The sequence below is a fragment of the Phodopus roborovskii genome, unplaced genomic scaffold (genome assembly GCF_943737965.1).
Source record: "Phodopus roborovskii unplaced genomic scaffold, PHOROB, whole genome shotgun sequence".
Taxonomy (NCBI): domain Eukaryota; kingdom Metazoa; phylum Chordata; class Mammalia; order Rodentia; family Cricetidae; genus Phodopus; species Phodopus roborovskii.
In genome coordinates this window covers 34,417,293-34,432,699 of record NW_026126418.1, presented here as the reverse complement: position 1 = coordinate 34,432,699, position 15,407 = coordinate 34,417,293, and the positions used below count along the sequence as shown (strand labels likewise).

Genomic DNA, 15,407 nt, shown 5'->3' with positions numbered 1-15,407 from the left:
GCTGCTGCATGCAGAAGAGCTACTGTTTAGAGCCACAAGAGCTGAGATAGGCCTTGCAACTCAAGCCCTTCTCCATGTAGGGTGCACTTTCTGCTGCCTAGTGACCAATGCCCCATGATGCCTAGCCTTGCTCCTGCACTCCTGAGTGTCCATGCTGTCTGCTCATCATGACTGAGATGACCACTTATCCACAGTGCTGTTGCCCATAACCACCTTCTGCCTCTCACCATGAGGATGAAGGGATTACTTATCCTTCTGCCTTCCCAGCCTTTGTTCTCCTTAACCAGTCTCCCCACTGTAACAGTCACATCCCTGCTTACATCTTCCTCAGCACCAGGGTTCTCTTTACTCCCTACCCTGTAACCAGTCAACAACTTTCCCATCTCCCATCAATCACTTTCTTAATTCTTGTATTCTTACCTCGGGGGTTCTCAACTAGTCAACACTTTAAAAGCTTTCATTTTGGGGCTGGAGAGATGGCTCAGTGTTTAAGAGTTCAATTCCCAGCAACCACATGGTGGCTCATAACCATTTATAATGGGATCTGATGCCCTCTTCTGTCATGCAGGCATACATGCAAATAGAACATTAGTATACATAAAATATATAAATCTTAAAAAACCGTTTACTCCATGGCACTAAAGTTGTCCACAAGCAAGAGTGGTGGTAACAAATACAAATGGTGGAAGATGCTAAGGTCATGGTTTTGCCAGAACTTAGTGATGGGTTGGTTGGCTAGGGAAAGAGAGAAGTGTATCATGACCTATCCGAATAGAGCTGCCTCCCAGCCCTGGTTCACACTGAAATCAAATAGAAATGACAAGACTCTAAGAGACATAGAGCAGTCAAAGAACCACTCTATTTCCCTGTCCTATCCAGTGCAATGCCAAGTACATACAGGTATTGTTCACAGCTTCCCAATGCCTTACATTGCATCTTCCATGGTCCAAACAGTTTGACGCCCAGTGCCAGAGTGTGTTGTTTGGTTTTGAGAACTGAAAGAATAGAGTTCAAAGCCCCAAGCATCACTACCCATCACCTGTAGAGGTCAGAAAGATTTTCTAATTCCAGCACTTTCTCCAGGAGAGAGGAGAACATGTAGCTGGAGGGCCACCATGGAGGAAGGCATTTTCTTAATAGATGGAGGAATGATTGTGTGTAGAGGAGAGGGTTATAGAAGAGCAAGGGAAATGGACCAAGGGTCTAAGGGTAGGTTGTCTGGCCTTAGAGAGAATAAACCTCAATGTTAGAAAGATGTAAAGGTGAGATGAAAATACTCTGAAAAGCTGAATGGGCAAAGGAGATAATGAAAGGAAACTCATGCTGAATGGCCTTTAGCTTTCCAAAAACTATGCAAGGTGATACCAGGGTTGGCAGTGGCATTGGGCTCCAGGTAGATGCTAAGCCTTTGGAAGTTTCACTATGAGGACTGTGACAGGGACATTAAAATACAACCATGATTTTTCAGAAGCACAAAAGGCCTGGGTGCAAGGTGACTGAATGATACTCCAGGGCTGTCAAGTTTGTGGGTGGTTCAGAGAGGCATGAAGAACCCTCAGGGTAGCATGACACTAAAGGCTGCCAGCAAGCATGCTGTCTCCACCATTGCCTTCCCCACCTGTAGTCTTCAGTCACTCTTGATCAGGAGGTAAGCAGATTTGGAGGTTTGCTCCAGGCTGGAGCCAGGCTTCAGCCATGTGATGGGAGAGCAAGGGCAAAACATGCCACTCCTGTAGGAGAATGAAGACAGTGGCTTAGTAACTCAGAGGCAGAGTCCAGTCAGGGCCTGGTAGTTGGCATGAAGGAGAGCAGGTTCAGCGAAGTATGGCGGACAAAGGGACGAGGAACCGAGCTCCTGGAAGCTTTGTGGAGGAACTTAGAAACAAGACAGAACTGTTCTCATGGAGAACTTCGGTGTGAGAGAAATACGTGTTTTTAAGGTATTGGCACATTGAGGACCCCTCAGGTAAGAGATAAGAAGTTGTAACAGAAGAAGCAGAAAGCAAAAGGGGTCAGGTGTGTGAATGCTAACAGGAAGACTGGTTAGGGAGAACAAGGTTGAGAAGGCAGAGGGGTCTATAGTCCCCAGCATGGTGATCAAGTGGTGTTGAGTTTGGCTTAGGGTTGACACAGCTTATGCTCATTTGCAGGAGCTTCATTCTCTCCTAATTGACTCTGTAATTCCTACTGCCACTTGACAATGACAGACACTCTACTGAGAGACTGCCTGGGAACCCACAATCCTCCCTTCCCCATCTCAGAGACCCTAAGCAATCAGGGACCAGAGGATACATTCCATTAACCAAAGGACCAAACCTTTGCCTTCTCCCCTACTGCCCAGAAAGCAGCCTGACTGTGAGCGGGTACTGTGGGGTACTCTTTAGTTACATGCTATGGGACCTTCTTTTCTGAAACCTATAAGAAGGGTTGCCCAACTTTGCCTTGTAGGCCTGAATACTTCTCAGAGTCCGTATCATGCTGTCTGCAGGAGATGTTTCCAACTCTCTTAATACATTTCTCACTCAAGAGGACACTCTGCCTCAGCATTCCCCTCTAATACTATCAATCCCAAGGACTCTTAGCAGGTAGAAGGTAAAGCTATGTCAAGATTTTGTGGTAAAGCTGGACATTGGTGGTGGCGCACACCTTTAATCCCAGCATTTGGGAGGCAGAGGCAGGTGGATCTCTGTGAGTTCGAGGCCAGCCTGGTCTACAGAGCTAGTTCCAGGACAGGCTCCAAAACAATACAGAGAAACCCTGTCTAAAAAAAAAAAAAAAAAAAAAAAAAAAAAAAAAGAAAGAAAGAAAGAAAGAAAAGAAAGAAATTCCATGGTGAAGTGATCATCTGGGTTATAAAAAGCAGGTAAGACCACTATTCAAATATGTAGGAGCAAGGCTAGATATTATGGGGGATTGGTTACAAGGCAGCAGAAGGCATACCATGTGTGAAGAAGGGCTTGAGATATGAGGCCCATCTTAGCTGTCATGGGTGTAAACAGTAATTCTTCTAAATGTAGCAGCTTTATGGAAAGCCAGAACTTGAGGCAATCCTGTTTCACTACCTATATACCCAGATCTATAGCTACAGCTAACTTTAGGCTTCTACCTATACAGTCCCTTTGGGATATGCAGGCAGAAGTTTTATTGTATAATTAAGATTTGGTCAGTGTCCATCCATGATGTTGATGATTATACACACACTTCGAGGGAATTTAAGTTTTCCCAATAATGTACAGTTTTGTCACAGCATATACCTGATTTAGGTACAATAGTTAAGAATCCAAGATGTACACCCTCTCAAAGGAGGTAAGAGCTTCTCAGCATCTATAAACAACAATTGAAGGCTCCTGTGTCTCTTAATTCGTCAGGGATGCTTTTAAACAATTTTTGTTTTTTGATGGTACCAGTCTCTATTTCCCTGACCTTCAAAATATCTTCTTTCACAAACCCTTTTTGCAAATCTATGAATTTATTACTATCACCCAGTATGTGACCTCTCCACTAAAGATCAGAATGTTAGATTTGCAAACAGGGTTTATTACTTCACAAGGATCATTAGGAGAGAAAATCACTGTCTGGGATGAGATGGAGGCAGGGAAGGCCCTGGGTGACTGCACTGTGACCATGAACTCAGCTGTGAACCTCAGAAAAACGGCAAGTTCTCGTGTGTCCTACCCCTGTAGGTGGCTAGGGGGCTGCTGAGATGACAAATGTTAAACCATCAAATGCCAAAGGTCTACTCTAAGTATTATTTGCTGGGAGAATTTAGTAACAGTTCTTTTTCCCTGTTGTGCTTAATGGCTTTTGGGTTCTACTCTTGTAATTTGCCCGAGGCTGATTAAAACAATGGCTTCAGTTGTTCTGATTTCTTTCTGACCTGCAGTGGAGACCTTTAAAAATGATTCTCACTGCTCACCTGCCAACCTTCTCCCACTCAGTCTTGTTCTCCCCTTCTTCTACTTGCAAACATGTATGTACATATACGCACATTTATGTATTGAATATCCCCAGTGCCCATGAGCTCCTGGTGTTCATGTAAATGAAAACCTTATGTATGATCACATAAAATGCTAAATATGTTCCCTACATCGAAGTTAAATATCTTCCTATCTCCCTGACAGAGAAGAAATAAATCTGTACCTTGATATAATTAGTATTATCATCCCCGCCTGCCCCGCTGTGAGAATGAACTATATTTTCTGCTTTTTGTCACTTACTCTTGCTGCTGTCTGGGGAAAGTAGGAATATTATAAAATAAACTGTTTAGTATGATTGATAATACAATGCCAATTTATTAGAATTATGATCAAAATTGTGTAGGTGAAAAAATGGGCAGTTACTATAATGATTTCTGCTCAAACAGTTTTCTAGTTTTAAGTCTATATGGAGTCAACATCTAGATCATGGATCCATGGGCTCTGAACTCAACTGGCATCTGGTCTATATTTGACTCACAATAGAAGCAATAGAATAGAGTCACCTGTGTGAGAGCTGTGGTGGTTTGTCCCCTACTAGTTGTGTGATTGTATAGTTACATAAGATGTTCATCCTCTTTGACCCTGAATCAGAGGGTCTACTAAAGTGGAAGTGATTTGGATGGACTACTTGCCATCATCACAGACTGGTGGTGTAACTCTATCCTCAGCCTTGAGTAATGCTTTCCTTGCTGTTTGGAACCACTGGCCATGGTGGTAAGGGAACCGTCTGAGGGCTCTGTCCATAACTATAGAGGCTTTGGATCACGGTCTTGGAGCCTGGGTCCTGTTCCTCATCTCATCTCTTCTTTATCCCTGGCCCTGCTTTTCCTCTATCTCTAACTGCTATCATCACCTCCTGTAAACACAGAACCTGGTAGACATGTTAGTTTTTCTTTCATCCTTCCATTTCCACCTCCTGGTAGAACCTGAGTTTTTGTTTGTTTGTTTGTTTGTTTTTTGAGACAGGAGCCCATCCTGGGGAAAAAGAAAAAAAAAAACAAGTATTTTTAAGTAGATCTGTAATTTTTATGTTAATCGAGGACTTATTTGGCAAACATTGTTAGTAGATGCTGTTCTTAAGTTATGGCACTAGGTGGAGCATGAGAGTTTTGAAAATCTGAGTTTGTAGTTACTGGTGACAACAAACCATTAAAAACACAGAAAAACAAAATTAAAACAAATTTAATTTTGTTGATTTTTAACTAAAAGTAGAGAAACAATACTTTTTATAAGTTTATCTAAAGTCTCGAATTTTTTTTTAAAAAAGAAATAAGCATCAGGATCAGTGTTTTTAACTCTCTGAACCCCTAAGGAGGAAAATGAAGCAGGCATCCTTTTTAGAGGAACGCTAACTGGAGAGGGCAAATGGAGCTACTGGAGTGTGTGAGTGTGTGCATGTGTGTGTGTGTGTGTGTGTGTGTGCGTGTGTGTGAGTGAGCATGTGTGTATCATGTAATGTATGCGTATGTGTGCGCCTGAGTGTATGTGAGTATGCATATGTGAGTGAGCATGTGTGTATGCATGTAATATGTGTGTATGTGAGTATGCATGTGTGTTCACATGTTCATACGTGAGTATACATATGTGAGTGAGTGTGCATGTGTATATGTGTGTGTGTATCTTGTTGAACTAGTGAACTGGTTTTTAACAGAGTAGAAATATCTTGTATCAACACTAACTTCTAGATTGCCAACTACAATCTTGAACAAATCTAACTCCAAGGATTAAATTGCCAATTAGCAGGAGAGGAGGTCACAAGTTGCTAATAATAATAATTAAAATATCTTTTTCAAGTTGTTTTGTCTAAATCTTTGTGAGGAGATTTTAATGAGATTGTGATTTTCAAGCTCATCGGCATGATTCTTGGAGGTTAGGTGTATGAGACAGACAGACAGACATACTGTCATAACTATAGACAATCTGCTGGTGGGCTTGGGAAAATGCGCATTTGGATCCTGGTGGTGTCTAACTGTGTTAGCGCATTCTGAGAATCAACTTATGCTAGAATCTATTTATTGTGAGACTGTAGCTAAGGTTTACCAGTGCTTTCCTCTTTAGCTGCCTGCAAAAACATCATCCAGCATGATGTGCATCCCTTGTATAGTCCAGGCTAGCAGTGATAGGAGGGAAACACCCCTAGGAAGCACATTGCTTTGCTGGGATCTCAAATTCTGAATTCTTTACCCTTCTGTCTGTGAGCGTTCACTTCCCAGCATCTGTAGGCAGCTACTCAAGCTCCACCCTGAGTATTCAGTTGCTCTCTGGTAGAGAGAGACACAGGTTGGGGGGGGGGTTGTTGGCTCCATTTTAACAGAATCAGCTTTGTGGGCAATGTCTGTGCAACACACATGTGCCTCATGCCCTTGGAGACCAAAAGAGGGCATCAGAGCCTCTGGAACCGGAGTTACAGACAGCTGTGAGCTGCCATGTGGGTGCTGGGAATGGAACCAGGGGCCTCTGCAAGAACAGCCAGTGCACTTAACTACTGAGCAATCTCTCAAGACTTTCTAACTTTCTTTGTCAAATGGTTTATTCCACACAATTACCCGGCATAAGCAAGGAAAGAGGTGAGTTGGAAGAAGTCAGTACAATGAGAATTCAGCTTTATATTAAAAAGTTGAGTTTGTTTTCTTTCTTTATGTTGAACTTTAAGGGGGAAAAAAAAACCTCTTAGGCTTATATAGCTATTTGGAGCAGAAGTATACTTCCTGGTATTTTATTTAATAAAACGGCAGGCAAGAATGAAGATGGATGCTCTTAGTGATAGTAAAAATTAGCATCCCACTCCCATCCTTTTTTTAATACAAGGGTTTTTGTAGCCCAGACTGGTTGGGAGCTCCTTATATGTAGCCCAGAATAGTATTGAACTCCTGGTCCTCTGGCTGCACCCTCCCAACTGTTGGGTTTATACCTGTGCATCACCACACCTTGTCCTGGCCTGAGGGGGTCAGTGATGGGGAACCTGAGGGAGGGAGTGAGACTGAGGAGACAAGAGACACAAGAGATGGAGACAAGACAGTGTTCTGATCAAGTCCCGTTTAATGAATATAACCACAGGCTTTAACTAGTGAAGAAACGAGGGAATGGACCAAAGGGAGGATGTGAGGGAGACAGAATGTCCTTCCAAGCAGGATGCAGGTGTCCTGCTATGAGATAAGTTGCTATACGATAAGCCTGCAGCTGGGACTCTTTCAGGGTCAGGCTGTGTCATATGTTTAACAGGAGAACAGTCATAGAATGGAAAATTACCAGAATGTTAGTATCTAAGACAGTAGTAGGAAAGATGGCTGTTAAGATGCTAACTTTGCTCTGGGGTTCCCCACAACACCTGACTAAAAACATACTTTAAACCAATTTGATTTTTTTTATCTTTAAAAAACAACTTTATTTATTTTTGGAGACAAGATCTGTCTCTGTAACTCTGGCTGGCTGGCCTGGAATTCACTATGTAGACCAGGTTGGCCTCCAACAGAGAATTGCCTGCCTCTGCCTCCTGAGTGCTAGGATTAAAAGTATGCACCACACATTCTATTTTTTCAAATTATGTGTATGTATGGGTCTGTGCACATGGTTGCTGGTGCCTGCAGAGGCCGAGCCCCTAGATCTGGAGTTTGTAGGCATGTGTGAGCTACCTATTGTAAACATGGGTGCTGGGAATCAAATTCAGGTCTTCTGGAAAAGCAGTACACATGTAATCACAGAGCTATCTTCACAGCTCCCAGTTTGGTTTCTCTTTGACATCACCTACATGTAAAGACAGAGACAAAGGAAATGTTCTGGTTAACCACTTAGGTTACTGATTTGATTAGATTAAATAAAATGAAGCCCCAGTTTTATGTTAGAATTTTGCAATCAAACTGACTCCAGTACCAGACATGCTTCCCATGAACCTTCTAATCTGAAATTACCAGTGATGGGGACTGGGAAGGGAGGACTTGGTGTCGCTGACTCGAAGGTGTCTTACTATCTATTTCCTCTGTGTGAGTAGCAAGGAGGAGTATGCATGAAGATTCCATGATTTTTGTGCAATACTGTACAGCAAAACATCAGACAAAACCAGGCGTGGGACCCAGGGAGACAAAACTGCATCAGAGGGTGACACGCTTTAAAATGATGGTACTGGGGGTATGGCACCACTAGGAAGCAGTGATGCTGTCCACTGGTGAACTTATGGGATGCAGGAGGGCATTTACAGGTGAAATTTAGTGGTATTCTAAGTAATGAAAGGAGCTATACAAACTGTTGGTTCTGAATTTTAATTAGGACCTGATGCATTTAAAACCTCATTTGAACTTTTATACCTGAGATTGTGTGTGCTTTCATAACCACCTGTGGCACAGATAGGTTGGTCATGAGTAATCACATTTATAGGTGAAGAGAGCTGAGTTGCTGCTGCTAAGGGATTTTTTTTTTTTGAGTGTCTTGCTCATGATTCCCAACTGTGAGACAGGGACCAGAGCTTTTGCCCTGTAGGCTAATGCTATCCCCAACAAAGGGAATTATGGGGATGCCTACTTAAATTAATTACATGACTTAAAGAATTACATTTTGGGCTGGGATGTGACTCAGTTGGTAGCATGCTTATATGACATATCCAAAGCCCTGGGTTTGATTGCCAGAACCAGGCAAACTGGGTGGGGTGGTGCATGCCTTGCAAGGCCCTCCTCTAGTAACACTGCGAGTCCTACGAGGTCTGCCTGGGATACATGAGACCTTGCTAACAAACAAATAAGCAAAAGCTAAAACAAAATGTAATTTGGAATGCCACAGGTGATTTTTATTTATTGTAACTCAATTTTTGGAATGCCTGGTAAGTGATGCCCCACAATAGGCAGTTGCAAGTATGGGTCTGAAAGGATGGCTCAGTGAGTAAAAGCACTGGCCACAGAAGCCTGGTCCCACAGCCATGCCGGCCCCAAATAACATAGAGTCCCTGTATTAGATATAAAGCTGTTGGCCTGTTACTAACGTTTCTTATTGGCTAGCTTTGTCTTAAACATTAACCCATTTCTATCAATCTTAAATATTTCCATGTGGTCTTATCTTACCAGAGAGGGTCTGGAGTTGTATTCTCTTGGTCCTACATGTTGAATCTCCCACTACCTCTCCCCAAAACCTCCTTGCCTCCTAGCCCCGCCTATCTTGCTTTCCTATTGGCCAACAGTGCTTTATTCATTAACCAATAAGAGAAACATATTTACAGAATAACATCTCCCATCACACATTTGTTAAGTAAAACCCCCAGAATGTCAGTTTTTATAATTGAACATGCACAACCCATGTGTTGCCTGTAGATGCCTGTATGCATTTGACCAACATTTAGGAACAGGCTGAGAGAATATCTCCAGAGAGTTGTTCTGGGGCAAGTCACAAAGGGATTTTTAAACAAGGTAAAATGCAAAGCACGGTCAACTCTTTGGTACTTGCAACATTATTCTTTGAAAAGTAGTTTTTAAAAAAAAAAAGTTATCAAGAAGTTTGGGTGCTAGCAGTCAGGGCAGGGACATTAGGAGAAGGAAAGCAAGCAGCTGTAACTCAGTGGAAAGACTTTGCTTCAACAGGGTGTAGAATGCTTTAAACGAGGGTTCTTGCTGCCTAGTTTTGGGCTTTTGGTTCCTTCTGTATGAAGCACCTCACTCAGGCAGACCTTGTACCACATTGAGCTGGGAAAAAATATAAATGCAAAATATACCTCCTGAAAGTGCTGCAACTGGAATTTAGGAAATAAAAAAGTATGTTTGGTGGGTCCACTTGGTAAAGTTCTTCACTGTGGTGGAATAGAGACTTCCCCTGCTGGAACCACAGTCCGTCATTGTCCCTGAGGTTGCTGCATGAGTCATGTGCCGACTTCTCAAGTGAGCTGACCTCATCATCTACCTTCTTCTGCAGCATGGGCTGTCTGGATGTTGATACTCTCTCCATGTTTCCAGGCATGAAAGGATGCATACCAGAAGACCCTGTCAAGTGGAGGATGCTGACAAATCCTGCCTTGAGGGTGACTTGGTCAACCTCGAGGTCCTGGATGAGGTACTGAATACTTAGTAGACAGCTCTCATGGATGGCTTGTGTTTCATACAGATGGCTTGTCTTTTCTCTGGGCATTCTTCTAAAGCCATTTAAAGATTTAATTGTTTGGCTAGCTATGGAGTGAAGTTCAAGGGACATTCCATTCTGTGACTATAACCCTCAGTGTGCTCATTTATAGTTTTGGAATGATGAAGGAAAAATTTTTATCAAAGCCCTCTATGTCACAGGTCTAACCAATGAAGCCCACCAACTTAAATTTGTTTTCTATTTAATAAAAAAAAATTGCACTTTAAACTGAAGACAGTTGTTTGTTCTTCATAAGGAGACATATCCTTCACAAAGGCAGGTGGAGTTACTATAGCTCACATTTGAAATCTGAAAACTATGATAAAATTCCTCATTCAGGATACTTACATTTGCTTTGGCTGTTAGTTAAGTTGAACCTGTGCCTATAGAATCTTCTGCTAGGTACCCTCAGCACCAACACCTCTCTCACTAACATGTAACACCATAGTTCAATTCCACATTCTCACAATCAAGACTTTAGGTGTAACTTCTGAAAAATGAACTTACTAGACCTGGCAAGACAGCTCAGCTGTTAATAGCAAGAGCAATTGCTACTCTTCAAGGGTCTCCAAGTTTGGTTCCTGGGGTATCTGTCTTACACTTAAATCTAATTATTAAATAGAACCTTCTGATTGGACAAAGTCTGCCCCCAGCCCAGTCACAACTGAAATCTTCATTGGCTATCTTGATGCCTGTCAGCAACTCTTAATTCTTTCAGCAGTTCTTATTATTGCATCTTTTCAAGGCATCTGTCATTTTAGAGACTTAGAATAATCAAGAGTGTTAAGATTTGAATGGATTGCTTTAATCTTTTTAGACTAAAACATGTAAGGAGCTCATTACCACTCTTAGCATCTCTGCCTTGACTGATTATGTCTCTCAAGGCTGTTTCTCCTCTTCCTAGGATACAGTTATCTACTGGCTGCAGAAGCGGTATGCAGATGCGTTGATCTACACCTATGTTGGAGATATTCTAATTGCCTTAAACCCCTTCCAGACTCTAAGCATATACTCCCCACAGGTGAGAACTGGTTTAAAAGTATGTTTTGTTCCTTCATGGATGATTAAAAATCACAAGGCTGGGGCTGGGGATGTAACTTAGTGGTAAAGCAATTGCTTAGTATGTAACATGTCCATGGCCCTGGGTTCAAACTCCAGCACTGAACAAAGAAAGTCAAGCATGCAAACAATATGAAGTAGTATTAAAACCGTGTAACCCATCTCCTACTGTGGGGCTGATATCCCAAATTGTAGACAATAATTTAACATAAATGGGATTTTATCTTTGGGAGAAACTTCTTAAATCAAGCAGCAATAAAAGTTAACAATGAGTGAATGATTGCTACCTGCCAAGCACTGGCTTGGGTCACTTCTTATCACCCTATGTGATGGGAAAGCCATGAATACTCTGCCCCTTCAGTAGAAGAAGAGTCAGAGAAGAGTAGTTAGTGCCCCTTACCAGAGCTTGCATAGCCAGTCACAGAGAACAGGGGTCAGAAAACAGGCCTGCAGATCCCTGAGCCTTCCAGAAGCAGTGAGTCCCCTAAAGTGAAAAACCCTTGTGTGGCATGGTAAATAAGAATCTGGGAAACAATAGGCTGATGGATGTTTATTTGGGGAGAAATCACTTAAGCCAGAAACAGATGACCACCACAGGTTCCCGTCCCAAGGATGCCTCTGGATGCTCTCTGTCTCCAACCAAGAAGTAAAAGAGCCAGCTGGAGTCTGGAACCCCAGACCTAGTTCCCACCGTCAAGGCAATACCTGTCCCCCATGCCCCAATGGGCCTGGTCAGTGCATCAGGTGCGGGCAGGGTGGACATCTCACTATAGCCTTGCTTTTCTGGGTAATGGACAGTGAAAGCGTTAGATGGTCCAGTGGGGGCACTTGAAGGGTCCTTTAGATTAGTTACATATTTCCTCCAGTTTTCCAGGCTCTATCATGGGGTGAAGCGAGACTCGAATCCCCCCCACATATTTGCATCAGCTGATAACGCATATCAGTGTTTGGTGACTTCCAGCAAAGACCAGGTAAGGACTTGCCTTCCTCTTCTGCCAGCTCACAAGGTAGAACATGGTTCATCTGCCACTTCTGTTTGGACCTGTAGTTGTGAGGCTAGCCTGAGAAAATCGGAAATGGATTTTCAGTACAGAGGGACTGGAAGCCTGAGAAGGAGAAAACCCTTTTGAGATTCATAACACATCAGGAGCAGTCATTTTCTCTCATGAAACGCAATAAAGGCATTTCTAATATAGACTTAATGAGGACATAGAGCAGCCACAACCTGATTACATGTAATGGCTGTAATAAAAATGGGATATATAATGGCATAAATGAAATTCTCTCCTATTAATATCTCAGAATCTTCATGACTGGGCCCGTGTATGTGAAATATTGTACTCCCTGAATGCCTGGCCCTACATCATCTAGCTGTTGGGAAATTTGATGGGCTAGGATCAAGACTGATAAACTTTAAGTTCAATGTTCAACACAAGCTTAACTCATCAGTTATAATTGTCTAGACTTCTAATTCACAGCATGGCTGATCCTGCCTTTGGCCCCGCCCCCATTTTGCTAGGTCTCTTTTCTATTATTTCTGTGTTAAATAAACAAATAGAGGTAGGCTAATTTGGCGAGACAATTTTATGAGCACTTACTCTGTATGTATTTCCAGAGACCAAAAAAGTCCAGACTTTTGGGCCTGTTGAGGGTAGGCAAAATTATTAACAGTGTGTATCAGTGACTTTTCTGTTGCTGTGATAAAACACCATGGCCAAGGAGACTTCCAGAAGGAAGGGTTTATCTGGCTTCCAGTTCCAGAGGCATGAGAGTCCCTCATGGTGGAAAAGTGCGGCAGCAAGCCAGTGTGACAGCTGGAGTAGCAACTGGGTGTGCTCAGCATGAACTGCAAACACAAAGCAAAGAGAGCAAAGGAAAAGTAGGGGGAGTGCTTTTACTCTCCAAGCTCCCCAGTGACACACACACACACACACACACACACACACACACACACACACACTCACACACACACACCTACCTACCTTCTGGCAAGGCCACACCTCCTAACCCTCCCCAAACAGCACCACCAACTAGGGACTGAGTGTGCAAACGCCCCAAACCATGAGGGACATTTCTCACTCAAAACACTGCACAATAAAAGTCACAGAACAGAGGTTTCCTGGCCTTAGCGATGACCAGTCTCTGCATTATTGGGAGATTTGCTAACTGGAGAACATGACTTTCAAGCTAAAAAGCTTGCTTCTGTAGGTTTTGTTTTTATCTTTTTTTTTCTGTCCCCACCCCCATTTTGTTTCTGACACCAAATTGTGTGTTTTCCAACACTAAACAGTTTTTCCAGGGTGCCCTGCAATTCAGTGTAGCCCTGGTCCCACAAGTTACAGGTTAACGTCAATGAAAATGCTCACATGTCAGATGCCAGCCACAAATGGGGTCCCCAGGGTCCCCACACTCCTGCCAAGCCAAGTACAAGTTCAGGAGTCCCAACAATCCTCTCTCGAGCTGGATAATTCACTAGAACATCTCAAAGAATTAAGGAGAAAACTGAATTTGTCTTTACTGGCCTATTAGGGCACAACCCCGGGCAGCCAGGTGGGAGACAGGAACAGAACAGATGGAGAGGCACACAGGACCCTGCCTTTCACCAAGCACTTTCCCCAGAACCTTCATCGCTCCTAAACTCATTGCATCTCATTTTTTAAGAGCTTTTACAACTCGAGCACTGGCTGCTCTTTCAAAGGACTCAAGTTCAATTCCCAGCACCCACAAGGCAGCTCACAACTACCTGTAATTCCAGTTCCAGGCAATCTGACACCCTCACACAGACATATACACACAGGCAAAACACCAATGCACATATGGTAAAAAATAAACTAATCATTCAAAATTTTTATAACTCAGGGAATAAGACTAAGATAAATATAGTCATGATATACTGAAAAAAAAAAATCTTTGAAATCCAATACCATGTGAAAGGAGTATATGCTAATAGAATATTTTGAAAAATAAAATTTTGAATAATAAAAATTTTCAATAAAAGTTTTTGCTGAGCTCAATTTGCAACCTCTTTTGCTTCCTGGAAGATTGGGGGGGGGTCCTGAAAGTTCCCACCCTCTAACCATCGGTTGTTCTTTCTCACTGCCCATCCCCGCCTGAGGTAGTCTAGTCGGGCTCCAGCATGGAACCACCCCACACACAGCAGAGGTGTGGTTGGAGCCATTCCTCCTAAGCAGCAGACACTCCCATCACTCCACCAGTCAGGAAACTCCAAGAGGCTCTTTGCCAGGAACCAAGGACAAAGACCAAATATGTTGTTCATACTCTACCTTATCATTGATTTCCTTTGTGCACAAGGAGCTCCTGGAAGTGTGAGCTCTGCCAACAATACAAAACAAAACACAGGCAAAGGATATAGACAAGAACAAAAATAAAATATGGTTGACCTTAAGCATATGGCAGGCATTTGACCTCATTCATAATAAAAGCCACACAGATTCAAAGAGCATTGAATACCTGCTTCTTAACCCATCACCACTGTGGTGCGGCTGTAAGAGAGAAGACTACTTTCTGTGTGCCACTACCTCAGCTCCACATGCCCTGTTCATGTCTCCCATATAGCTGGCCCTGGGTTCCGTACCCTTTCTAATATGATAGCAAACACAAATTGTTACCCTAGTGAGTTCGTCCGCTGCTATGGCCCCTAGCCAAGCAATACAGTGATAGCTATTTTACAAATACTTTTACTTTTTGATTGAACTTTGCCCACTTGGAATTTATTCAGCAAAGAAGTCTGAATGTAGATACAATGGCCTGTGTATAGGATTATTCATTGCAAAAATAGTTTGTTACAAGAATAGACCAAACAACTTCCAACAATCAATTAACAACATCACCATCAGATAGTGCTATGTCTATACTTTGCAATGACAAGCAGCTGTCCCAGCTCTTCATATACTGGAAAGAGTTTCAGGATAGGTCAGTGGAAAAAAAGGAGGGCGTTATATGGAAAAACCACAGCCAGATGCAGAGGTTGCGTCTGTGTGGTAGTTTGTCAGACTCCCCCCTGACTCTATTTCCTGTGTCAGTGCATCGTCATCAGTGGAGAGAGCGGATCAGGGAAGACAGAGAGTACCCATCTCATCGTTCAGCACCTGACTTTCTTGGGAAAGGTATGGGCCAACCAGATTCTATATAGTGATTTGAAGCCCCATGCAGAACCAACTGTACATTCCATGGCAGATAGGAGTACTATATTCTTCTTTTTTTAAATTGAGAATCACACAAGAACAGTTTATCTTTGCTGTGTTGCCTCTTGATAGC

The 15,407-nt window shown here is 42.7% G+C and overlaps 1 protein-coding gene across 1 annotated transcript in view; it reads left to right on the top strand.

Annotated features, from left to right (window-relative positions):
- Positions 1 to 15,407, top strand: part of LOC127221877 (myosin-IIIb) — a 196,267-nt gene that overhangs the window by 113,124 nt on the left and 67,736 nt on the right. The window contains exons 8-11 of the mRNA XM_051183842.1: positions 9,908 to 10,004; positions 10,975 to 11,091; positions 11,996 to 12,100; positions 15,173 to 15,256. Coding sequence (XP_051039799.1) covers positions 9,908 to 10,004; positions 10,975 to 11,091; positions 11,996 to 12,100; positions 15,173 to 15,256 — 403 coding nt within the window. The remainder of the gene's footprint in view (positions 1 to 9,907; positions 10,005 to 10,974; positions 11,092 to 11,995; positions 12,101 to 15,172; positions 15,257 to 15,407) is intronic.